At 48.9% G+C, this 25037-nt stretch overlaps 1 protein-coding gene across 1 annotated transcript in view; it reads right to left on the bottom strand.

Moving 5' to 3' along the window:
• Nucleotides 1-6321: 6321 nt before the first annotated feature.
• The window catches only part of LOC108929037 (protogenin A-like), a 30613-nt gene continuing 11897 nt past the window's right edge, over nucleotides 6322-25037 (bottom strand). Inside the window, exons 4-19 of the mRNA XM_029253557.1 lie at nucleotides 24194-24327; nucleotides 23787-24083; nucleotides 23395-23554; nucleotides 22875-23122; nucleotides 20805-20969; nucleotides 18651-18956; nucleotides 17575-17763; nucleotides 11350-11445; nucleotides 10934-11120; nucleotides 10247-10374; nucleotides 8963-9133; nucleotides 8182-8346; nucleotides 7811-7934; nucleotides 7259-7397; nucleotides 6926-7036; nucleotides 6322-6701 (exon numbers count right to left, since the gene is read on the bottom strand). Of these exons, the coding sequence (XP_029109390.1) occupies nucleotides 6348-6701; nucleotides 6926-7036; nucleotides 7259-7397; nucleotides 7811-7934; nucleotides 8182-8346; nucleotides 8963-9133; nucleotides 10247-10374; nucleotides 10934-11120; nucleotides 11350-11445; nucleotides 17575-17763; nucleotides 18651-18956; nucleotides 20805-20969; nucleotides 22875-23122; nucleotides 23395-23554; nucleotides 23787-24083; nucleotides 24194-24327 (2974 nt within the window). The 3' untranslated portion in view covers nucleotides 6322-6347. The remainder of the gene's footprint in view (nucleotides 6702-6925; nucleotides 7037-7258; nucleotides 7398-7810; nucleotides 7935-8181; nucleotides 8347-8962; nucleotides 9134-10246; nucleotides 10375-10933; nucleotides 11121-11349; nucleotides 11446-17574; nucleotides 17764-18650; nucleotides 18957-20804; nucleotides 20970-22874; nucleotides 23123-23394; nucleotides 23555-23786; nucleotides 24084-24193; nucleotides 24328-25037) is intronic.

Raw genomic sequence — 25037 nt, 5'->3', positions numbered from 1 at the left:
GTAAGAGCTGAGCAGGCGTTATTTGGCGAGTCACTCCTATCTTATTAATTTTCACTGCTATATCCACCTTTGATTCGCAAAATATCAAGTTGCTTTATTGAGATCATTCATGCTTCAGCTGTAAAAATCCACTTTTAGTTACTATAGGAGACATAATCATAACCAATAAATAATGTATGGTGAAATATCTATAACGGGGGTGCGGTGGCGCAGCAGGTTTGGCCGGGTCCCGCCCTCTGGGGGGTCTGGGATTTGAGTCCTGCTTGGGGTGCCTTGAGTCAGACTGGCGTCCCGTCCTGGGTGTTTTCCCTTCCCCCTCCAGCACTGTGCCCTGAGTTGCCGGGTTGGGCTCCGGTTTGCCGCGACCTCACTTAAGACAAGCAGTTTCAGCCTGTGTGTGTGAAATATCCATAACTGTTGTCCCCTACCCTATAAATAAATTAAATGATAGCGGGATATGAACTATTGAACTGGTTGTGCATTTTGGTGATATGTTAATTGAAATACTCTCCTTATCCGGTACCTTTGTAGCCTAAGTGAAAAGAACTGCCCTTGTATGAGCATCCTGGTCCAAAAGTACAACAGGCTGGTGGCCTTTACTCGATGTAATTTGTTACACTCACAGCAGGGGGCACAACTGAATACAGGCAGTCCCTGGGTTACGAACATCTGACTTACATACAACCCGTAGTTACAAACCAACCCCCCCCCCCCCCGTAAAGCCTATTATATTAAAAATTTGAGTTACATAAAATGGTTTGTAATAACAAATGGGTGCTACTTTGCGAAGCGCATCAAAACATTGCACATCTACAGTGGTTCATCTACTTGTGGGCACGTGGGCCCAAGGTAGGACGACGACTTTCTTTTCAGTTGGACCACGTTGCTGTTAAGTGTCTCGCGTGTTACTGCATTCGGCTTTAATTTTTTTTTGTTTTTACCCTCCTAACCATGGCACCAAAGCGTAAATGTGATGCGAGTGATGGTGATGCATCCAAGAAAAGGAAAATAATCACGACTGAAACTAAAGTGGAAATAATAAGGCAATCGGAAAAAGGTGAAATGCCAACGAACACCGGAAAAGCATTAGGCGGACAGTCGGTCAACGATCGGGACGATTTTAAAAGACGAGTGTAAAAGAGCAGCCACTCATTAATGATTAAGTGCCCCTTAAAAGAGGGAAAACTGGATCGCGTAAAAGGCCCTGTCCCGATGAAATCTACAATTACCGTATTTCTCCTATTTGATGCTCCAGATCAAATAGTAGCGCCCCCCCCCCCCCCCCACCCGATAAGCCAGGGCGCGGCTAATATTTTTCTGCTGATTATGTTGATTTTTAATATCCTTGTGCACGTATACGTAAAACTTTAGCTTCTTGAAAATGATCAATGATTAAACCTTAATTTATAGAACGCAGTTTTCTTTTTAACAACTACAACGGATTTCTGGCCAAAAAAATCGATGCGGACACCTAGGCTACACCTCCTGACTTTCTCTTCTCAGATTTAGGTGCGTTTTGTCATCGTGTTTTGTTCTGGCACCAATCTTGCACTTGCCAATGATGAACATTGAAAGCTTTTGCAAGGAAATGTTTTCCTTTTTCTTTAGCAACTGCAGTAACCTTCAACTTAAAAGCAGCTGTGTATGACTTTTTGCTCGCCATATTTAACCTGCGTTTACAAACTGATGTCACTTGGGCCGTATGGTTACCACGCGCTACATCCTACGGAGAATTATGCAAACTTCACAATTTGCGCAATCAGGCCTCAAATAGACGCGCGATAATTAGGAGAAATACGGTATCCGACTTACATACAAATTCGACTTAAAGACAGATTTAGGAAGAGAACTCATTCGTAACCGGGGACTGCCTGTAACCAAAAGGGAGATGCACTTAGAAAGTCATTGGGTGAGGTCATTGAGGTGCTAATCTCAGAGACCGTGTATCTATTGCTCACACTGAAGTATGTGGAAGAAAGGCAGGCTGAGGAACTGAAAGACCATGAGGTTACACTACACTACGGGGGGGGGGGACATCGCACTTCAGCTGTAAGTGCAGGGCACGCATCCGGTTCGAGAGGTAGCAGTAAGATTTGGCCTCACATGAAGTTCACCTCTCAGCCCCCAGGATTACCGTGATACCAGGTGTGCTTTTTGAGCTGAACCAGCACAGCTCAGGCTGCTCTTCTGCGATCTCGTGGTACCGGTTCTGCTGTCTGTTGGGGGTAAAAAAAGGCAGAGAAGAACAGAGTGCTCCTTGTAGGTGGTCTTCCATCCTAGACAAACCCGCATTCCATCTGCATTCCGACCACAAGCAGGATGGGAAAATGTGCTTGCATTTTAAATTATTGGTTTATTTATCCGTGCGTTTTCAAGGTAGTTCACGCACAGCTCAAGTGGCACATAAAATGAGCCTGGAAAGATATAAAAAAAAAAAAAAAAAAAAAAAAAAAAAAAAAAACAAAAAAAAAATGACTCATGAGGTTTTGGAACACATCCTTTGACCTCGGCAGCCCATGAGGCGGCAGGAAAGTTGGAGTGCTGCCCTCACGATGGCGTGAGAAATGAGTGGGCATCAGGGGCCAGTTAAACTACTGACACGTGCAGCTACCCCACTTTCACAAATCCACATGGTTAAGGGGCTATTCGGCTAGCTTACCGTTTGCTATACTCTCCGTTTTTTTCCCCCCGAGCTGTTGGTGCAATTCTAATACCATCAGATTATGAGCGACGTGTCGGGATACGACAATACAAAACGGAAGGCGCGGACGGTTCATCGATGCGATAAAGCCGTTGCTACTCAGAACGCAATCAATATTATTGATCTGCTTTAGGGATACATGCTTGTCATCTGGGATGAATTTAAATATCCAATCTTACAGATGTCAAAGGTCAAAGTCTGGAAGGTTTAACAATTACTGTAGACACAGCTTTTATTGATACTTAACAGAACACACGTGAGCAGCATTTAAACTGGATCAAGCAACTTTTTTTTTTTTATTTCAAGTCTTCAGTCAGTGACATGAGGAGTTAGTAAGGGTTAATAGCCTCAGCGGTGTATTTTTTCTGGCGAGAACATCACAGTAGGCAACGCTTACCCTGCAGTAATTCATGCAAGAATGAGGGAAAAAAAGCTGGCGGTAAATAAAAAGTACAGTAAACGATGAAATGAAGAAAAAGAGCCATACAGCAAACACGAGATACGGTCGAAGTGTGGAGCAGCGGCGATGGTGCAGAGGACCCTCTTCAATAAGTATGACCCACCGCCATCCCGAGACCACCGCTGTGTTGGGGCGCCGCACCTGGGTGGGGATGGAGCCAAGGCTAAGAGTCCAACCCCATGCACCCAAACGTGGATCAACACTCCAGTTTGTCCCTTATAGGGGATGACAGGTAGCGTAGTGGTTATAGCTGCTGCCTTTGGCTCGAAAGGTTGTAGGTTCAAATCCCAGCTGTAGTACCCTTGAGCAAGGTACTTTCCCTAAATTACTCCAGTAAAATTACCCTGCTGTATAAATGGGCAAGTAAGTGTAACTTTAAGTTGCTTTGGAGAAAAGCGTCAAGACAAATGTAAGTGAAAGAAGAAAAGCAACTCAAGTCAAAACATTCAACGCGACTGCATTTGAACGAGACAGTAAGAATCTTCAGCTTCTGAGCGAAATCAAGGCAGCGACTTGCCCGAGGTGGCATCGTACTTTCTGCCCGCTTTCATTCGATCGCGTAGTTTGCGAGGCAACCGTGAACGCAAGCGCTCAACCGCTTGTTTGCATCTTGGTCTCTAAGACACATCTATAGGTCTACGTCTAAACCTGTTTCAACATTAGAAAACGACAGAACATCTCGCCAAGATATGAGGCCACAAAACCCATATGTTACGGTGACAGACAACATCTTTGGTTTAAATTGCTTCTTGAATAAAATTAAAACTTGATTGTTTTGCTCTCTGTACAAAACGGTACAGTTCAATCAGTCAGAAGCACCGCTTCGCGAAGCCGTTACCCAGCGAGGGATTCGAACGCGCATACTGCACAATGTTCGCCTACGCATGCGAGCACATGCCTTCTGTAACAGCTCAGCTGTTGGATGAAATACAGCAAATTGAATGCGCACGAGCTGCTGTTACTGACTGATTTCGGTCACACGACAAGGGCACGGATACGTGCGACGGGCCCCGCTGCCGCAAAAGCCGCCCGGTGCCCGGGACACGACGTGGTGCGGCCACTCTGCGAGGAGGATCCGGCTCATCCTTGCCCTGGACCAGCACCGAAAACAAACAAAAGTCAAAATCTAAGAAGCAAACAACAACTTTGGACAACAGCACCAGTCACCGCCGCATACAAGTGGCCAATCGAAGACGAGGATCAAGGCGATACCATTAAAACCTACGCTACATAAAGCATCGATAACATCAAGACGTAATCTTCCTCAATGTGTACTCAGTAGTACAAAGAAGAGAAAAAATATAGATATGCATATATCTTTGGAGAGAAAAGGACTTTGGGTTTTCCAGTCGACACTTTTGGTTTCATTGGTTATATATTGTATAAACATTTTTGGTTTTCAACTATGGTCCTGTGCGCTCATCCCACGTCAGCAAGGCCACCCTCAGAGGAATCACTTTGGTTCTGGAGTCTTTCCTTCAACCTCACTGGTATCCGAAGGACTCTTTATAATAAGGCCTTTTTTTTTAAAGCTTTTCAAGGTTTTGCTGTGCCAAACATGTCAGCACAAGTTTTTTTTTTTTTTTTTCTTTCTGAGTTGAGATACTGTTAAAAATATGGAACAATAAGAAGAAAACAAAACGTAACTACTAAGACACACACTACACATTGATGGTGGCTTCTTTCCTCAAACAAGGACGGGAAAGAAGAACTTTGCTTTACAGGTGCTGTAAGGCCTAGAAACACAATTTATACGAAAGACAAAACTGGTGATCTGCAGCGCCACCTCCCCCAAAACATGGTACTGTGCCGTACTAGATAGAGCACACAACACATAACCCTTTTACTAAGAAACACTCCCTGAGGTTAGGAACACAGTAACGCTACATAACATTGCAGAGGTAGTACAAAACCTGTTGAAGGGGTAACGAAAATTCGTTAAAGTATGAAAAGACATACTTTATGGTTCTTTGTTTTGTGCCTTTCCTGAGCGAGCTCTAATTTTTAGCGAGCTTATGTTTAGAAGTTCTAAACGAACGAAGACGGACACCGAGTCCGCCACACAGAGCATTTAACATATTCTTACTAAGCCAGAACAAAACTTTCGTTTGCCCCAAGGTCTTTGGCAGTGCATTTAAAGAGCTGAAGTGAGGTAAAATGAAATAAAATTGCTCTTAACGGCACAGGCTGTTGGATTTTCCATTCTTGGCGTCTATAGTCTGTTTCGGGGACGGCGACTAAGAGCTACCGCGACGTTCAGAATATAGCAGCGCCACCACGGCTGGGCTCAGCGGATCCGTTATTCATTCGGACATTAAAATCCGTGGAATCTGATACAGCGACGAATCCATGAAATGCCTTCCAACGAGGAATGCGTTAAAGGGATGCAAAACTTACGCGAAACTTAACAGAGACACGTTTTGGAACATCCACAGTGAACGGTCTATTGGTCCGTGGTATACGGTATACTTGTTTACATTTCACTGGGCGTTTGCGTTTACTCACAAAATGCACGGTGTCTCCTCGAGCAGGAGAAATGCTGGCTTCCTTTAAAAAAAGAAAAAAAAAAAAAAACCCTGAAAGTGCCCAAAAATAACAGCTTAGTCGAAAGCAAGGTATGCGTTAGTTAAGCTGTTTGGTGGAGAAAAAAAAAGCTTCTAAATGATATAGTCTGACAATCCCTTCCTTCAGAGCAAAGAGACAGGAAAGGAAAATAAAATGAAGAAGCACTACGCTGGTGTCTGGAAGTACCAGTGAGCACAAAAACGGACGCTAACGACTGAAATCTAGAGAAGGTCTGCATTAAAGACAAAGATGCGTTCACCATGTGGTAAACTGAGGTAGAATCGGCAAAAGGAGGGCTGTGCCGTCCCCTGTGCTCCAGTGATCCACTTCGTGAGGTCAGGAAATTCACATTCATATCTTGAACCATCTTTGGGAACATTCACGGTGGGTGAGACACACACACACACACACACACACACACACACACACACACACACACACAGAAGGCCGTTTGAAGACAAACTGAAGTCGTTCCTAGAAAAAAACTCCGCCCTCTGAAATGATACGGATTCAGAGTCACGGTTCCAGGAATTTCCACTCCGTTCTTTGGCTTCCTGCTCATTGTCTGTTCGAGCAGCTCAAGGGGGTTGGGCTTTGGTGCGGCCGGGGTGGTTTCCACCCTTAGAGAGGCAGCACCCGCTGAGAAGTGTCTGGGGGCTCATGTGGGGGGTGAAAGGCCATCTGGACGGGGTCGCCCATGTCCTCCAGTCGGGGTCGCTCTTCACCGCCCAAGGCCCCGCTATCGCCCTCCTCAAGAGACGAGGGCTGTACGTCCGCCACGCCGGCCTCATCGTGCGAGTAGTGTCCCGAGTCGCCAGTCTCTTGGCTGCCCTCGCTGCCGTGGGACCCTTCGGTGTCACGGGGCAGTCCGAACACAACCGTCCGGGACGGAGGCTGGCCCACTTCCACATCCTCGTGCATCAGGACCGCTGTGGCCGGACGGTAGGAGCACTCGCAGTAGCCTTTCCTCTGGACCTGAGGTGGGGGGGGGGGGGTAAGGAGGTGAAAGACGGAGAACAGAATGGAAAGGAAAAAAAAAAAAAAGGGAGGTGGATTTCAAAGCTTGTGCAAACATGGAGAGTTTGGACTGCACCGGGACTCTCCACACAGGCCACGAGTCCTTTGTGGGACACAAAAAAAGAAGCCACGACATTTTTATAGGATGAGCTACACATCACCGGCCACCATGTCTTCTTCACCTGCTCTTTCTCGGGCCTCCGCTTGCCTCCACCACCGAAGAACAGCCACGTCTTCTTATGGGCGCTGGGCTTCGCTGGTCCACAACTCTTTATTACGAGGTCCGTCCCACCCTAAAGCACAGCATGGCTTTCGGTTATTTTGTATGCTCCAAACAGCCCCATCCTAGGTTCTCTCCAAAAAAAAAGGACTTGAAATCAGAGCACTTTAAATCAGAGTTAATCAGCTCGAGGTTCGACTCAGCTGTCCAGCCTATTGAGGTACAGACGGTTGTTATGGGTTGAGTACCGCGTTTCCAAGGAGAGCGGTACAGCCTAGGCGGTTGCCTCGCTTACCTTCGTATCAATGAAGTGGTGTCGCGGTGCCGAAACCAAGGCCTCTAAACACTCCGGCTGCTCATTGGTGCCCGGGGGAGCTGACGCCTGCAGCAGCTGATGGTTCCCTGGCCTGGCCCTCTTGGGTGCCAAGGATTTCCTGGAGAAAGGCAAGACGATAAAACTGCAAATAAACTATGAATAAAAATAACATATTATGCAATCTTGGACACAGAGAAAACACACACACACACACACACACACATACACACACACACACACACACACAGTCTAAAACCACCTGTTTCAAGCAGGGTCACAGCAAACCAAACCCTAACCCAGCAACACAGGGCATAAGGCTGGAGGAGGAGGGGACACACCCAGGACAGGATGCCAGTCCGTCACAAGGCAGCCCAAACGGGACTTGAACCCCAGACCCACCGGAGAGCAGGATCTGGTCAAACCCACTGCGCCACCGAGAAAACAGCTAAGGCAAAAACAGAGCCTTAACAACTGTTACCCTGCTGCCCCGTGCTAGAAACAGGAAAATTTTCTCTGCGACAGTCATCGTACCTCACTTTGGTATGGTAGAGCAGGACCAGGACGCAGACGAGGATGCAGACCAGTGCGATGCTCAATCCCCCCATGATGCCCATCGTGGACTTCAGGTCCATGTCATGGTAGGTGCCAAAGAAGGCTGCAAGATACGAACCCGGGGCTGAGTAACAGTCTTTGTCACTGCCGTCACGATCGCGTTCCTCGGCCTCAGCTTCATGCACCCTCTCACTGCCTGCGTACGTTCAGTTTACCACCTCCTGAAACCACTTCCCCTACGGACCCCTCGCTGGTCTCATTTTCACTTCTGGAAACAACCACTGAACAAAACAACTTCCATGCAGCGTAATGTTGTGTGCTGAAGAAAGCAAACCGGACTGTCCACTGACCTTTGGCCACAGCAGCACCAACAGCATGGATCTGGTTCTGACCCTCCACGGCCAGCTCCACCTCACCGGAGAAAGGCCCGTCGCCCACCTGGTTGGAGGCAGACACCCGCACCATGTAGATGTCCCCAGGAGTCAGGTTTTCCAGCAGAGCCATGGTGGTGCTCCCTGTAGATGGATGGAAACAGCTGTCAGTGGACCAGAGAAGCAGAGCAACTAGGGTCCGATCAGGACCGCCCTGACAAACTGGACCATTCATCCACTGCGAACGGTCTCGTCGATCTCTGTAATTGTGGCCCTTTCTCTCTCCTCTTTATTTTAAGAAAAGTGCGACAATCACCTGAGAAATGTACGAATGTGCTGAAAACATCTCGTCCTCACACAAGCGTTGGGTCAGATTCCAGAGGAAAAGCAACGCGGGCCTAACGGCAGCTTGTAAAGAGCTCAGAATTTGAGCATTTCAGATTTTTGGGACACGCTCAGAAACCAGGACTGCGACTCTTCCGAGGGACGTCTCGGACCCCCGTGTGGTAGCTGTCGAGGTGATGATGATCCGAGTTACGGTAGCCGGGCCACGGGAGGACTGCAGGCTGAGCATCTGCTCCATCACCTCCACGAGCAGAGCTTCGTAGCGAATCGTTTCCAGAACTTTCCGAGGTCCACGGCTGGTGCGTTTGAGCCCTGACTGCTTCCTGTTCCTACCGTTACCTGGTCACAGCGATCCCCCCCATCAATAAAATATGAGTCGTGGATTATGCCTCACGGCCACGGTCGAATTCCTCACCGTCTCTCCGCAGTAGCTGCCACTCCCCGGCCACCCAGGCCCTGCGGGGTGCGTACAGGATGGTGTAGTGCGTCACAGCCAAGTTGGGTTCCTCCGGCTGCCTCCAGGACACCAGCGCTGTGTCGCGCTCGATCTGGGTCACTCTGACGGCTGCTGGCGGCCGCGTAGGTGCTGCGACACATCACATTACAGTCGCACGTATTCATTCTGCAGATGCTTTTCTCCGAAGCGACGTACATCTCGTAGAAAATACAAGGTGTGCATTACAGTAGGAGAAAGAGAGGCTTAGATGCAGACGTGTGATTCTCAAGTGCAGTTAGTTTCTTTCTTTCCACCATATGAGCCAACGTTCATCACACGAGTAGCTGCATAAAACCTCATCGGAATATGGACGATTCCTGATTGCCTCGCTAATAATTTTTTTTTTTTTTTTTTTAACACTCATGTTACATTACAGGAGAATTTCTGTGAAGGGTTATTCATTGTATAACGGATATGATCTCAAAGTTACAGAGTATGAACATTTAAACCTTACGCGAGCAAAGTGAGTCTGGAAGAGGTGAGTTTTAAGACCCTTTTTAAATGTGGACAGGGATTCAGTAGTTCTGAGGGGGGGGGGGGGGGCGTGTCGTTCCACCACAGTGGAGCCAGAACTGAGAACCTCTGTGCTTTTCCTTTTGGACCTCACACACACACACACACACACACACACACACACACACACACACACACACACACACACACACACACACACACACACAGAACGGTTCAATCGGTCACACCAAAGCCACTCTGCCCCACATCCTCCCTGCGAGTGACAATTTCTGTGCAGGATTTCTCAGTGTATCCTGCACCCTGCGCAAGTACGAAGCACTTACCCACAAACGCAAACAAAGTTCAAAAGACAGTCACGTTGCAAACAGAAGGCATTTCGCACACGATATTGCGAGTTGGACCCCAAACAATGGAATCAGCGCTCACGGGCTTCGTGCAGCACCAGCTCACCTCCGAGAGAGCGACATACTGCTGCAAATCGCTTCCAGGAGGCGACCTCAGACATGTGAAAGGTGAGCAATGTGCTCCCGGCAGGTACATCCCACAGCGCCCGCGCTCGAGAGCTTCCGGCGGCGATAAAAACCCAACAAGGGGACTTTGGAAGCCGGGAGATGCGAGTAGGTACGGAACCTGGACCCGTCGTTAACCGCCAAGCAGCAACGCGGACGCAAGCGCGGCCCTCTGACAGGTGAGGAGTCCCAGGTGCGTTCACAGGACACCCCCCCTCACCTTCAGGAAGCGTGTTTTGGTGGATCACGGTGCTCCAAGGGCTGGCCAGCTGGTCCACGTGGAGCCGCACAGCAAACTCGTAGCGGGTGTTGGGCTCCAGGCCCCGAACGAGCAGGCTGGTCTCGGCGCTGCGAGAGGGGAACACAGAGCGGTGCGAGCGGAGCTGGTCAGACCTTCCCTGCTCTGCTGCTGGAACAAATATTCAGCTGCACTCTTTACAAAACTCAGAGCTCAACACACACGTGGGTAACTTCAACTCTTTTCACTCGGATGGTGACCCCACAGCCCGCTGCTATAAGACGCCCCGCTTTGCGATGTACTTTGCAATGGTTTTACTGCTTTTCACTGCGCACACACAGTCTGAAACCGCTTGTCCCATTCAGGGTCGCGGTGAGCCGGAGCCTAACCCGGCAACGCAGGGCGCAGGGCTGGAGGGGGAGGGGACACACCCAGGACAGGACGCCAGTCCATCACAAGGCACCCCAACCGGGACTCGAACCCAAAACCCACTAGAGAGCAGGCACAGGCCAAACCCGCTGCGCCACCGTGCCCCCCATTCTCACCGCACACTCTAGCACAAATTACTATGGACTCGTAACAAAATATATAGACAGGTCTGCTGAACTGAACGAGACGCCATGCAGACTGGGCCTACAGACAAGAACGAACACAGGTGCGAAGACTCACGTCTGCAGGTAGAGCACCAGCGAGGCGTTCTGCACGCCCGGAGGGTTGCAGCGGACCGTGTAGCGGACCGGCTGGCCCATGGTGAAGGCAGGGCGATCCCACTGCAGATACACCGCCGATGAACTGTTGGCCCTCGAGTAGAGGCGGTGGGGGGGTGGGGGAGGAGGCACCAAGCGGTCGCGGACAGCTGGTACAAGAGACGCACGCGTTCATTTAAATTAACGCGCTACGTCCTTGATTAGTGGCAAACACATATTTATACCTTGATTGTGTCTGAGACATTATTATACGTCAGTTGCATGGCATATACAATAAAGATGATGAATATCGCAATTATTATTGAATTGTACTGTATTAATAACCAATAAACAGCTATGCTAAATGACGTATGCAGTAGAGGTAGAGTCTCAACTCACAGACGCATCCCGGAGTGCTGGCAGTCTGGTCTGCCTGGTAGCCATCTCCCATGCTGCCGTAGGCCAGCAGCCCGATGTGGTACTTCCTCCTCGGGTCTGGTAGGGAAACAGAATTTTCAGGATTCAAAATCCCTGGACCTGATGAGGACATCATCACTGACCCAGGCATCCTCAGTGGTGTAGGAGAGGCTTTTCGTTATTACTGCCGCTATTCCTTACCTAGGGCAGCGTACATTTATTTATTATCAGCTGACACTTTCCTCCTAAGCTACTTACAATTGTTTATCCACCTACAATTATTTACTTGTTTATGCATCTGGGCTAGGGGGACACGGTGGGTTTGACCAGGTCCTGCTCTCTGGTGGGTCTGGGGTTCGAGTCCCACTTGGGGTGCCTTGCGATGGAGTGGCGTCCCATCCTGGGTGTCCCCCCTCCCCCTCTGGCTCCTCACAACCCCACATGGGACAAGCGGTTTCAGATGATATGTGTGTGTGTGTGTGTGTGTATACATCTGGGCCATTTAGGGCAAGTACCATGCTCAAGAGGACTACAGCCGGAGATGGGCTTCAAACCTCCAACCTTTGGGTCCAAAGGCAACTGCTCTAACCACTATACTACCAAAGGTCTAGAAGCAGGCATGGAAGGGGTGGTGACTAGAGGTTCTGGTTGACGGATATTGAGAGTTAAAGCCGTGTCCAAAAACCCGAGTCACGCCATACGGGCAAAGAGACCGACTCCATCGCTCACGTTGTCATTGCGCCATTCAGCAGGACAAAAGCACAACCCTGGCCGCTCCCGCTCACCATCCCCTATGGAGGCAAATAATAGAGAGAAGGCGGCAGGTCCTTCAGATGTCAGGAGTCACTGACCCCGTGGACCCCCCTGCAGCAGCGGGAGTGCTGACTAAAACTGACCTGCTCACTTTTAAGACAGCAAAACCCTGAACGGGGGTGAACGGCACACCGTACGGGCGCAGAGTCCCAACGCACAGCATGGATGTTCTGCTGTCTTGCAGCCTTGTAAGCCACCTAAATAGCACCCTCAATGCACCCATGTCTGCCTGTATACTGAGTGGACGTGTACCAAGAAACCCCCGTTAGCCCCTTCCTGGGTCTGAACTATGTGGGAAAATACTTCCCACAAAACAGTCCTCAAGACATGTTGAGTGGAGTGAAAAAGGAATTCGACACTTGAACACATGACCGTATGGCCTAATGGATGGGTGTCTGACTTGGGGCCAAAACATTGTGTGCTTGACTTTCTTTGAAGCTGATGTCTTCACACGAGAGCTGGTCAAATGTGAAGCCTTGCAATGATTGGAGAACGAGGTGCGACTTCCAATTTCGACAGAAAATCGCAGCAAGTTCACGTAAGGGCTCTTGACGTTCAAGAGACATCAGGGGCTCCAGCTGTACCATGTTAAACACTGTAAGATTGCCTCTAGGCAGCAGAGGTCAAAATGAGATTTAATCATACCTGAAGACTAAAGCAAGCAACCACTTGCAAACCTTGAAAAGGTGGAACTACAGTAAAAAAAACACCACAACAAAAAGTCAGGGGGCCCTGAAAGAAGAAACCACATGTAAAGAAGACTTTAAATTGCATCATGGGATGCGATTATGAGATTCTGCAGTTAAGAAGGTCTGATCGTTGCTGGAAGGAAGAATGCTGGTGTTATAAGTAACCCTCTGCGCACACACACACACACACACACACACACACACACACACACACACACACACACACACACACCATCCGAAACCGCTTGTCCCATACGGGCACAAGGCTGGAGGGGGAGGGGACACACCCAGGATGGAACGCCAGTCTATCACAAGGCACCCCATGTGGGACTCGAACCTCAGACCCACTGGAGAGCAGGACCCAGTCAAACCCACTGCGCCACCGCACCCCCCGGGGTCATAAGTAAATGAGCTAAAATGTAACTTTTCATACAGTACAGATTCCAGCATCTCTGATGGAGTCATCTCATTTCCTACATATGTAAAGTCCCAGAGGAAAAAGCCGCAAAAATCAAACAAAAGGGAATAGTCATTTGATACCGCAGACTTTAGGGTAAATAAATTTGCCATAAAAATAGTAACAAAATAAATGCATGAAACAACGCGCCCTGTCTTTAGAAATGACAGAGCAATACATGCCACGATGCGAGGTGTTCTTGCAATGATGAACCTGAGGCTGGAGCCCGAGAATCCATGTCCAGAACGGTGGTCAAGACCTGACCAGGGCTGGTGTTGGGGGAGGAGTCAAGGCAGGGGGTGGAGTTCAGTGGTCAGAGGGTGGGATCAAGGAGGAGCTGCTGGGATGTGGGGCCTGAGCAAATTTCAATGGTGCCAGATGGAGGCCAGGAGGTCAAGGGAAGGGAAGGAAAAAAAAAAAAAAGCCCTGGAAAAATCTCAGGACACGGATGGATAAAGAACCAGATAAGCGACTCCTTCGTTTCCTCCAGCACCCGCCGAATCACGGCCTTGAGCTTTCTCAGAAAGCTAGCTTGCACAAGACAGGGAAAAGACGGCAGTAAAGTTTTTCTGGAAGAATTGCCTTCTGTTTTAGTGCAGCAGAACTGAAAATAATTTTAAATCACAACGCTGCCTATGTAGAAAGCAGAAACGTGACATTTTCTGCACGGCAGTGACAGGATGACGACGACCGAGAATCTTTCTATTCCTAGCGTAGAAACTTTGAAGATGGGATCTAAACTGATTTCAACTGATCCCTCTTATATCCAGGCCAACGACCCCGTGTCAACCTTCCGTCTGGCTTCCTTTCGCCCTCCCTGGGGCGGCGTGTTGCCTGGTCCTGGGACGGTCAAATGGATCCTACAGGAGAGGCAGTCGTGCAGGACAGAGGCTCACATCTGGGTTATGACCTTTGACACGGAATCTGGACAAGCAAAATCCTGCTGAGAAAACAGTTTGCTGGGCTCCTTTTCAGCAGGAAAAGTGTGAAAAATACCAAATATAAAGCTAAGATTATATGATGTGGCGACCAAGACATATCAGCGTCACGTCAGTGTTATTTATCTCTTCGACTTGACATGGAAGGCAACCAAGTACGACTACGCATCCCAGTCTCAATTCCGACTCGCAAAGGTAGACCTGTACAAGCCTACATAAATGTTTTTTAAATGTTTTCCTGCAGTAAACCTAAGAAGATGAGATATTTTTGCCTAGATACTGTAGTTTTAAAAAACAAGAATCCGCACACCCCTCACATAAGGGGGTCCTGCAGAGCGAAAAATCACTATAAGTACTTGAGGAAATGTACACTCCTTTCTCCATCTATATGCCATACGTTGGGCTTATAAACAGAGTACAAGGGCACTTCCACCTGTTATGCTGTCACTGTACTTCATAAATGTGCTTTGCGAGAGACAGGCAAAGACCTAAAAGAGCTGACCGACGGATGATTATAACCACACACGGTGTACCGTTATGGACGCCAGCCATCCAGCTCATGTCCTCTTCACACTTCTACTCGCCGGGCAACGCTACCAAAGCATCTCCACCCACGCCTCCCAGAGACAGCTTCTTCCCACAGGCCGTCAGATCGCCGAACCACCGGAGATCTCGCTCCCCCCATATTCTACTGATCTGATCACACTACTGATCTGTTGAACCACGACGGCCAAACTGTACGGCCATTTGCACTTTAACGGTCATTTGCTGCTGTCAGTTTGCTCACTGTCACCTTGCACTCTTGAACCACTTACATGTACAGTAGTATCCATTGCACATATCCATCGCTTATATTACATTCCCCATTAGAGCAAATTACCCTACTGTACTGGATTGTCTTTGTACCTCTGTGCTATACTGCCCTATATTATCTTGTTCTGCACTGCTATTTTCTTTTATTTCTTGGTTATAACCTTCCACTGGCCCCCGTACCCCCTACCTCAATGTACAGCGCTGTAGAGAGAACCGCAGCACAAGAATTCCACTGTACCTACACTGTTCACTACACACGACAGTAAAACTTGGAACTTGAAAGCTGAAATTCGAGGGGGTTTTGCTGTAGATGTCAATCATCTGAATCGGGTCAGGAGAGTTACTCCCGAAAGACCTCGTACGTTTCATCTTGTATTCAGTCCCGGTTCGTTGGAGTCAAAACAAGCCAATCCGGGAATGTGTCCATTGCAACGCTGCTTCTTCCTACCAAGCAAGAAGGGCCTAAATGTAAACTCGGTGAACACGCACACCGTTTGAACGGAAAACACATCAGACTGCGACAGACAGAAAACTGCCGTTGACCCAAGGGCTTTATACGTTCACCCTGAAGGCCCATTGGCCGCTGAGGTCATGGCAATGAGACCGAGTGCTGAACACCCGAACCAAGATGTAACTCCATCTCCAGTTAAAACCCTTGACATCAAATGGTTCATTAAAAAAATATAACTCGCGGTTTCTTACTTAGGCACCCCCCTTCCCACAGCACACACAAGTGAGAAGAAGAAGGGGGGAAAAAAAAAAAAAGTCAATAAGTAAATTTCCTCACTTCATAGGATTATTTATGAGTGCGGTCAATGCAGGATGGAGACCAGTCATCAGTACTCCAACTTGGACATTAAACGGCAGCTAAATTGATGAAAACCCAGTTTTAATTAAAAGGCTGTAACAGTGCCTGGCTACTTTTAAAACCTAGCTGTTCAGCTTTAATGGAGGAATCTGGTTAAGAGTTTTTAAGAACGCAGGACCAGTAGGACTCCTGCCTTTTTACATCGCTCATTGCTATGGTCCTCTAGCACTGAAATTAAATGTGCTGCGATTAAACAGACCAACAGGTAGGTCCAGCCATGACAAACCTAACCCTCAGCCTCTAACATGGGTTGGGGTTGGACGAGATGTCCACCTTTCCACATGGTGGCAACCTGACCGATAATGACATACCCCAAGCAACGCGTGCTCCTGTGGACCGACTCAGAAAAACATCCGTGACCTGTACGACAGGTTTGCTAATGCCCAGGATCAAGACTTTACAAAAGATCAGATATTTCCGAATCTCCAGAGTCAAAGAACGAAGTCGGCAATGGGGAGATGGCTGTGAACCAGTCCAAGGCGTCGGTCACATTTGCTTCAGATACAGATGCATCCCAAACCAACCTCGATCTGGCACGCTTATAAACCTTCACCACAAGTACAGCTTAGCTGTCTTTCTAAGATAACTGGTCCATAACCCACGTTGACCATCCATTCTGTCAGAAGTTGAAGAGAAAGAGTGCACCATGGTGGTCTGGATAACTCAAACATCATCACTACTCATACTAAAATATGACTGCCGTTAAACCACCTCGAAATCTCAGGAAGAGGAAAAAATGTCAAAGCCCCGTGGCACCCGGGACCCCTGCTGACCATCTGCCTGCCCTTTGGTCAGCAGAGTGATGGCAGTGAGCCATTGTCCACACCCAGGTCTGGGATCCCTTGACCTCCCTGCCCGTCTGCCTCTCCGGCCACAGCAAATATGTCCGACAAACAACGTCCATTTATTCCGCCTCCTCACCCAATGCAACCCCTATCTCATGGGTGGTTGGGGGAAGGGAGACCGATTCTGAGACACAGTGGTCCAAAGGTCATGGCCTAAGAGCGAGAAGGGGGATGACTCCTGTTTACAGAGGGCAGCAGGGCCTCACAACGGTCAATGCTTTGTAGTTGAACGACATGGCCCTGGCTACCACAGAGAAGTCTGCCTGGTGATAGCTGCTCCCCCGTTCACCCTCCGTCCCGCCTGAGTACGAACGGAGCCTTTGTCCGTAGAAGAGAAAAAAAAAAAAACAAATCGCTGGTTGAAACCGGGTGAAGTTTTCCCAAAAGTCACCACCCAGACATTGGTCATTGCACAGAACAGCTAAACGCCGTAATCTTTAAACTCGTTCCATTCCCTCCATTCCCTTCTTTATTAACTTGTGATCTTTGCTAACAACAATCATTACATGTCATCTGTTGTCAATCTGTTCAGACATGCTTTCAGGTTATTCTAAGCCCTTGCAATAATCAGCCTACCTTGTCTCTTAGATCACTGATGATCACTGCCATTAACCTAAAGCTACTGAACAACCTCCACTTCGGTACAAGTTAAGGAACACCCACAAGAAGGGCGATGTTGTTGCACCCTTGGGTCTCTCCAGCCGACACTAAATGTCCAGCTGTTCAGCGGTCCAGCACGCAGTGCGATGTAATGAGCGCTCGGTCCTAGGTGTCAGCCACTCACCCAAGCCTCCAATGACGTAATGGGAGCGACGAGCCCCCAGCTGGATGGTTGCCCCATCGGGCTGGCCCTCCTCGTGGTAGGAAACCCGGTATCCCTGCACTGCGGTAACATCACCCTCAGAGGGCTTCCAGCGAACCACCATGGTGGTGCAGTTGAGGGGTTCGAGTTGCAGGAGCGGAGCCAGCGGTACTGGGGGATGGGATGGGAAACAATTAGTTCGTTCCACTTTCATTATGCAGGTTCAGTTTGGTCCGTCGATCACAAGGACAGCGCCTGACAAAGCCTGCTTAGCAAAATCACGGCGTGCTGTTGAGCTTGTTTAACTAAGCCAAAATAGATGGGAATTACTTTTTTGCAAATACATCAAAATCAGAAGTGACAGGAAGTTGCAGAAAATGACTTATTTTAATTGACACCAGAACGACAAAACGAGCACACATCACGAAAAACACCAGGCAATATCAGCACCAAAACTGCCACAATACCTGCGAATGGCATAATGTACAATGGGTTACTGAGTTCAGCGAAAAGGACTTCCATGGAGGTGGATGGATCTTTCCAAAGGGCCATTCAGAAACCCGGAAAACTGCGTCTTTCCCATCAGAGAAAGTTCTAGAGCCTTTTTCACCAGGTCGCCAAACCACAGCACTCAAAGGAGCTGGGGGATCCAAGCCCACCCAACCTCTGCCCCTCCACCGCAGCTCGTGGATGGATCCCAGTTACCACCAGCCACTCTGGTGCGGAGGCCAGAATCTCCCTTTATCCCCTTTTACAGAGGCCATTGTGATGCCACTGATAGCAAAGGGCAAAGGTCATAGGCTAGCAAACAAAATGTGTTAAAAAATGATGAGAACCAGATCTTCTTGGAAGGTTAGCTGGTCTCCCTGGTGTGGAAGTCTCTACGGTAGGGAAGGTTGTTAAGCATATTATAAATGATTTTGTAAAGGCCTGTGCAGGTTTTTTTTTTTTTTTTTTTTTTTTACTTAATGTCCACAATATATTTTGACACCTACATGGCCCTAGGAATGCTGGGATGTGAAGTACCAAAGTGGGTAATTCCTAGAGTAATGTCATACCGTTGGTCCTGGAGGCAGTGGGTGTGTGGTGGGAGGTCCATGTAGAGGGCTCCCCCCAGCCCACGCGGGTAGCAGCAGCAATGCGGAGCTGGTAGACGGTGTCGGGTCGAAGCTCCTCTACGAAGTGTCGAGTGCAGTTGCCAGGCAGCTCCAGCAAGGTCACGGCGCCATCGGGAGCCATCCTTAGGGACAGCCCGTAGGCCAGCACGCGGCCCCGGCTTAGCCTGGGTGGGAGCGGTTGCCACGACACCTGGATGTCTGTGGGGCTGCGGCTGCTCAGGCTGAGCTCGGGGGCACGGAGGGGCACTGCATCGGAAAAACAGGCATGGCTACGAACAGCTTTTATCACATTGCCTTACCGCAGCCATACGAGACCTCGCACGCAGAGAGCGACCGCAATTATTTCCATCTGTCCAAAATGAGCAATTAACAGTCCAGCTTTCCCAAGCTGGGATAGAGATACCAGAACATTAAAAGGGCAGAGCAGCTTTTGACTAGCGGTCAGCATCTGAATACATGGTCATCTGACTTTGCTTTATTGGAGGCTTTGCTTGAACTTCATACTGTTCCTTCTTTAGGTCTCAATGATTCTGGAACTGATAACGTAGAGTATGGCCTATGCTGTAGTTCAGAAGGTTTTATCTACGAGCAGTCATGCTTCTATTAGGCAGAACCCCAAAGGTCACTGACCCCTTTTCATCATGTCAAGACCAAAAGCCAAACAGGAAATGGTTAAGGTTTTCAAACTCCCATGGGTTGCTCACTGCAGGCATGCAGCGCTGATGGTTTCCTGCACTCGCGGTCAGTTGAAACTGACCCCACTTCACGCCTTACACGTGTGTAACTTGTTGTGCCCAATGTCACGGAAGAGGATCCCTTTGGCTTCCAGAAACGCTCTCGCCTTAGCGATGTCTCATTATACAAATCAATGAAATAATTGGCATTATTTTTTCGCAAAACTAAATTTTGTCACAAGCTGCCTTCCTCCAAGACACCAAAGTGAACTCAATGAGAACAGAATGATACCGAAGGTACATTTCCACTAGGAAACTGCATGTTTGAATCAAATTTTTAACATACAGAAAGAAAATACACTAACATACAGGTATATACACAGGTCATAACTGTTTCAAAAATTACAGTCTTCCTCCATCTCAGTGTCACACCTCCATCAGGTGGAACCGATCCTGAGGGCAGCACTACCGGCTTCGCAAGGCAATCAAGGAACGCACATAAGGAGCAGCATCACAAGGACAGACTGCGGAACCGCTTCAAGGAGAACGCTTGGCACGACCTTCAAGAACTTCCGGCCTCCCGAAGAATTTATGACGGCATCTTTGTCTTGGCGATTTCCTGCACCTGCACACCTCCCGCATCTCAAGTCTTCAAACTGGCACGGTAGAACATGAATGAACTCTGCCACCGGGGTCCTCCTATCCAAACTTTCGGAGCGGTCCTCGAAAGACCCGACGACATCAGGAAGGTAATGCGCCCCTGAGAAACCCTTGGAAATGTGAATTCTTCTAACTGAAAAATAAAATTCTAAGATAAACCCGTAACATTTTTAATGAGTTCCTGGCCCTAAAATCGACACCCTTTTATGATTTTAAAAAATTACCAAATCTAATTAAAATGGACACAATTACCACAGTAGGTAATATCTGTTATAGCACAACAGAGCAAGGCGGAGAAAAACGTTCACCCTGCCCGGAATAGGGTCGCCGGGACCTACCCATTCTCTTCATTAGTCACTCTGTGATATGGTTCGGATGTCCAGCTGTGTTTGTTCAGCTCTTTCGCTGCCGTTACGTACCAAACACTTACACACTCAAACAAAATGCACAGTACATGCATAGGCTACTCAGCGCTTATTGCTATTGCATACCTCAGGGTGTGGCTCTATTAACCAGCATTGAAATGCCGAGATTACTTGAAAATTGCATCACTGCTGTGTGAACGAAACACCCTTTCAAAGATATCATTTTCTTCTGATGGGTCTGAAGAATTGTTACCCTCTACGAGCAAGCGAAATGATTCGATGAGCCAAGCTCCAGTTGTGCAAACTCTTTGAGCTTAAGCAAAGAAACTCAGGATGCCACTGCTCCTAAGTGCCCAGATAAAGGTGCCTTGATTCCAGACCCAGGACCCGCTCACCATCCTCCAGGGTGCGTTGGACGACCGAGTCGGACATGCGGCTCGCTCCTATCGGCATGTAGGCGACAACGTAGAAGGTGTAGTTGTATGCTGGCTCCAGGTCATCGATGATGTAGCGTGTTGTGTCGTTGCTGATGACGACCTGGTACTCCTCATTGTTTATCCCTGGCACGAGAAGAGAGGGTGATGGAAGGAGAACCGACAGCCACGAGAGCACAGCCTTCGTGTCCATTCCTATTGTCTCTCTTCATACAGTAACATGACCAGGAGAGCAGGTTTCATGTGCTCTTACAAAGGCTGACAGAACCGACCAAGTGGGCCCATCAGGTTCTGCAGTCGACACATTTACTTTGCTTCCCTATTTACATTTTACTGGTTCGTTACTTACCTTCTTCATGAGTACTACAGCAGGGTCCTTCCTCGGACTTCAATAAGTACATACAGGTATTTTTATCCACTGAACCACCTGCTGCCCCAGGAGAACCTCATTAAATTACTCCAATTTAGTTACCAGGGAGGTGAAAACAGAAACACAAAGCTGCTGAGAACAGAAAAGGGGTACTCGTGATTTCTTGGGCTCTTAAGTTAAAGTCCCTTGCCACCAACAAAGCCAAATCTTTCCAGTTCTAATCGTACACATTGTCCTTTTTTTCCTATATGAAATACACATGATATGGGGGGTATAAAACTCACGTTGTTCTCACTTTGGCCCATTTGGCTCCGCTCTCCCAGTCTATGAAGAACGGAAACAAATCAAGGCTCCTCCGATAAAAACCCTGCCAGACTGATCACGAAGACGAGGGAAAGCGTGGCGGCCCTCCTTTCGAATGCAGCTCTTCTTTTAATTACAAGCATTGCACGCTCCTCCGCATCATAAGCGGACCTCGCAGAAAGCTCTCCCAATTTGCATGCATTTACAGCATTAAGAGTCTGGCCTCCTACAGACGTGGGGCAAAGGGATCCCATCTTGCTCTTAATCTTGAATCAAAATTTGTCACTCGGTGACGGAACTGGTAGCTGGCACTGAACCTTACGCAGCGATTTTGAAAGGCGGCCGCTAACTATATGCTGTCGGGGAACGGAGAAAAAGAACGTGACCTTAATCAAATTCGCACCCGTTCCCCTCCCCTACCCGCCCCTAATTTCACCAAGCTACTAAAGCCAGTCTCTCACAAACGCACTTTCCCCACATAGCTGAAAGAACGTGATGGTACTTTCATTAGCGCAGGCTGGAAGGGTCACACAAAGGGACTCGCCTGTAGAACGGTGTGTCCGATTTCTGACCTTGTGCACAAGATCCTCAAGGATCAACAGAAAAGGTCCCGTTCGGGGTCTCGATGGCTTGTCGAGGCCTGCTGCCAGGTTCCAGTGAAAGGAAGCAGCAAGAGATACAAAGAGCGCCCCCACGCCAGGGCGTAAGCATTCCCAGTACCTCCATACCACCTCCGGTGTTGGAGTAGCGCACTCTAGCATGCACGCAAACACACACACACTAATTAGTCTCCTGCAACCGCATTCAATTCCGCTGCTTTGTGTTGGTTTCCCTGGACTCGGAAAGCGCTGCATCCCATTGATGCACGTCGATCTATAACAGTCCTGACATTCAGCAAAGGTGTTTCGAAAGTGTCTAAACATCTTAATCAGGATTAAAGAACACGAGACGGACACCATTTGTGAAGAAAGGAAAAGACAAACAAACCAGCACTTACGAGCAGGTGGCCACACACGTTGACTGAAGCTGCTTGTCCCAAGTGGGGTCGTGGCAAACCGGAGCCTAACCCGGCAACAGAGGGCGCAAGGCCGGAGGGGGAGGGGGACACACCCAGGGCGGGACGCCAGTCCATCGCAAGGCACCCCAAGCAGGACTCGAACCCCAGACCCACCGAAGAGCAGGTATAGGCCAAACCCGCTGCGCCACCGCACCCCCAGCAGGTGACCAGTTCAGAGTTTTTAATCCCTTTTCTCTTTTGTTTCAGTCCTGGTTTAAACCTTTCCCCGTAACAGATTTTAAGAGCAGTACCAGTATGTTGGGTTTGAACTGCTGAAACGGACAATCTGTCCTGGCCTCACCTTCAGACTTCATGTAGTGTACGGAGTAGGCAATGACTCGGTCGGCATTGTAGTGCGGTCTATCCCAGGCCAGCAGAATGGCCGAGCTCGACACGGTCTCGGCACGCACGTTCCTGGGGGCGCTGGGCCGATCCTCGGACATGACCACAATGAGCCGGGCCGTGGCCAGCACCGAGCCCTGGCCGTTCTCCGCCAGACACTGGTAAATGGCATCATCTTCTGGAATGATCTGATTGATCACCAATTTGCTGCAGACATTGGAGGGAAAAGGGCCTTTCAGCTCCACCTACGCATTCTTTCAGCACAGGTACAGTATTATTTACCATATTTACCGTCTCATCCACCACACCCATGGTTTCATTTACCACAGGTGCAGTCTCATTTACTATATGCATGGTTCCAGGTAAAACAGGAAAAATCAGAACTACCACCATATGACCTCAATAGTCACGTACGCTAGTTGACTGTGCCTTACTGCAAGTTACCAGGTATATCTGCTGCCAGCGTAGAGGCCCCTCACCTATTGTATGTCCTGATCCGCCCGTTGGAATGCAGCTCCTCTCCATTCTTCAGCCAGGTGACGCTGGGTGCGGGGACCCCTTCGGCCTGGCAGACGAAGCGTGCCGTACCGGCCCGGGGCCTAGTCAAACTCTCGGGCCATTCCACCAGAGAAGGCGGCGCTGCAAAGACGTTGGGAGACCGAACTTGGCGTGGTTAATTCACGGCTGTCCTCGGGGCTTTATGTCAGCAGTAAACGTCCTTTCGTTGAACGGACTATAACTTCCAGCACAACGCTAACATTGGAACGACAAAAACTAAACATCAGCACACAGAAAGCACACACGTAGTCAAACTGGGGTGAGGTTTTACCCAGTACAGTGCTTGTTGCCATGACAAGGTTGCGACGCTTACCCAGAACGGTGAGATTTGCCGTAGCGGTAGTGTAATTTCTTGTGCCAGGCGTGGTGGCTCTGCAGACGTACACGCCGGCATGCCGAAGCTTCACGTCTGCAATGACTAGATTCCCGTGACCCAGAACCCTGGTGCTAAACACATCCATGGGCTCCTGATCCGCCCGGCTCCAGGAAACGAGTGGACGGGGATGGCCGGTGGCTAGACACTCCAACACAACGCTCTCGTGGAGGGACGCGGTGAGGTTCTGAGGTCCGGCAATGATTCGTGGTCCCCGGGGGGGTCCCGACACTGGAGCTGCGGGGAGATAATGACGTCATCATGTTGAGATATAGAATTTCAACGCAGATTCCTTAAGACAAAAAGTCACCGCAGCGTTCGCCCCGTTTCGCTTTTCTGTCACACACCTGGACTGACTGTGAGCGTCGCCTCTGCACTCCTGCGACGGCTCACGATGTTGGCTGCCACACAACAGTACCTTCCAGCATCCCTCAGCTGTACGCCATGGATCTGCAGAACCCCACTAGGCAATACTGTGACCCTAGGGAGCGAAAAAGACCCTTGATCCTCTACGGCACAGGCGGACAGAGGACACGGCAGACTCGGTTCACCAACGACGTACCGTAGCATGACACCGGTATAGAGGAGAAGGTAAAATCTTTAGAAGTATAATGAAAGTGGGAAAAAAAAAATCCACAGGAACAGAAAGCTAAATGCAGTGTTAATGTTAATGTAAATGTAAATATCAGGGGCGGCTGGTAGTGTAGTGGTTAGAGCTGCTGCCTTCGGACCCAAAGGTCACAGGTTCAAGTCTCCCCACCAGCTGCAATACCCCTGAGCAAGGTAGAGCATAAATAATTCAGCTGTATAAAAGTATGTAATTGTAAGTTGCTTTGGAGAAATTAATAAATGTAAATGTTCTCATTGGCACAGTGAGTAGCTGCTGTCTCACAGTGCCTGGATTGTGTGAGAGGATGTGAGTTTGAGTTGTGCTCAGTCTATGTGGAGTTTGCATGTTCTCCCTGTGTCTGTGTGGGTTTTCTTTGGGTGCTCTGGTTTCCTCCCACACTCCAAGCACATGCTGTTCAGGTTCCCTCATAGTGTGTGTGTGTGTTCCACTGATACATGGATGAGTGACCCAGTGTAAGTCACCACGGTGAATAAGGTGTGTGGGATGGTAACGCTACACAGAGTTCATTGAAAGTTGCTTTGGAGAAAATTGTCTGCTAAATAAATACATGTGAATGAAAG

This window comes from Scleropages formosus, chromosome 7 (genome assembly GCF_900964775.1).
Source record: "Scleropages formosus chromosome 7, fSclFor1.1, whole genome shotgun sequence".
NCBI lineage: Eukaryota > Metazoa > Chordata > Actinopteri > Osteoglossiformes > Osteoglossidae > Scleropages > Scleropages formosus.
This window is presented reverse-complemented; position numbering and strand designations above follow the sequence as displayed.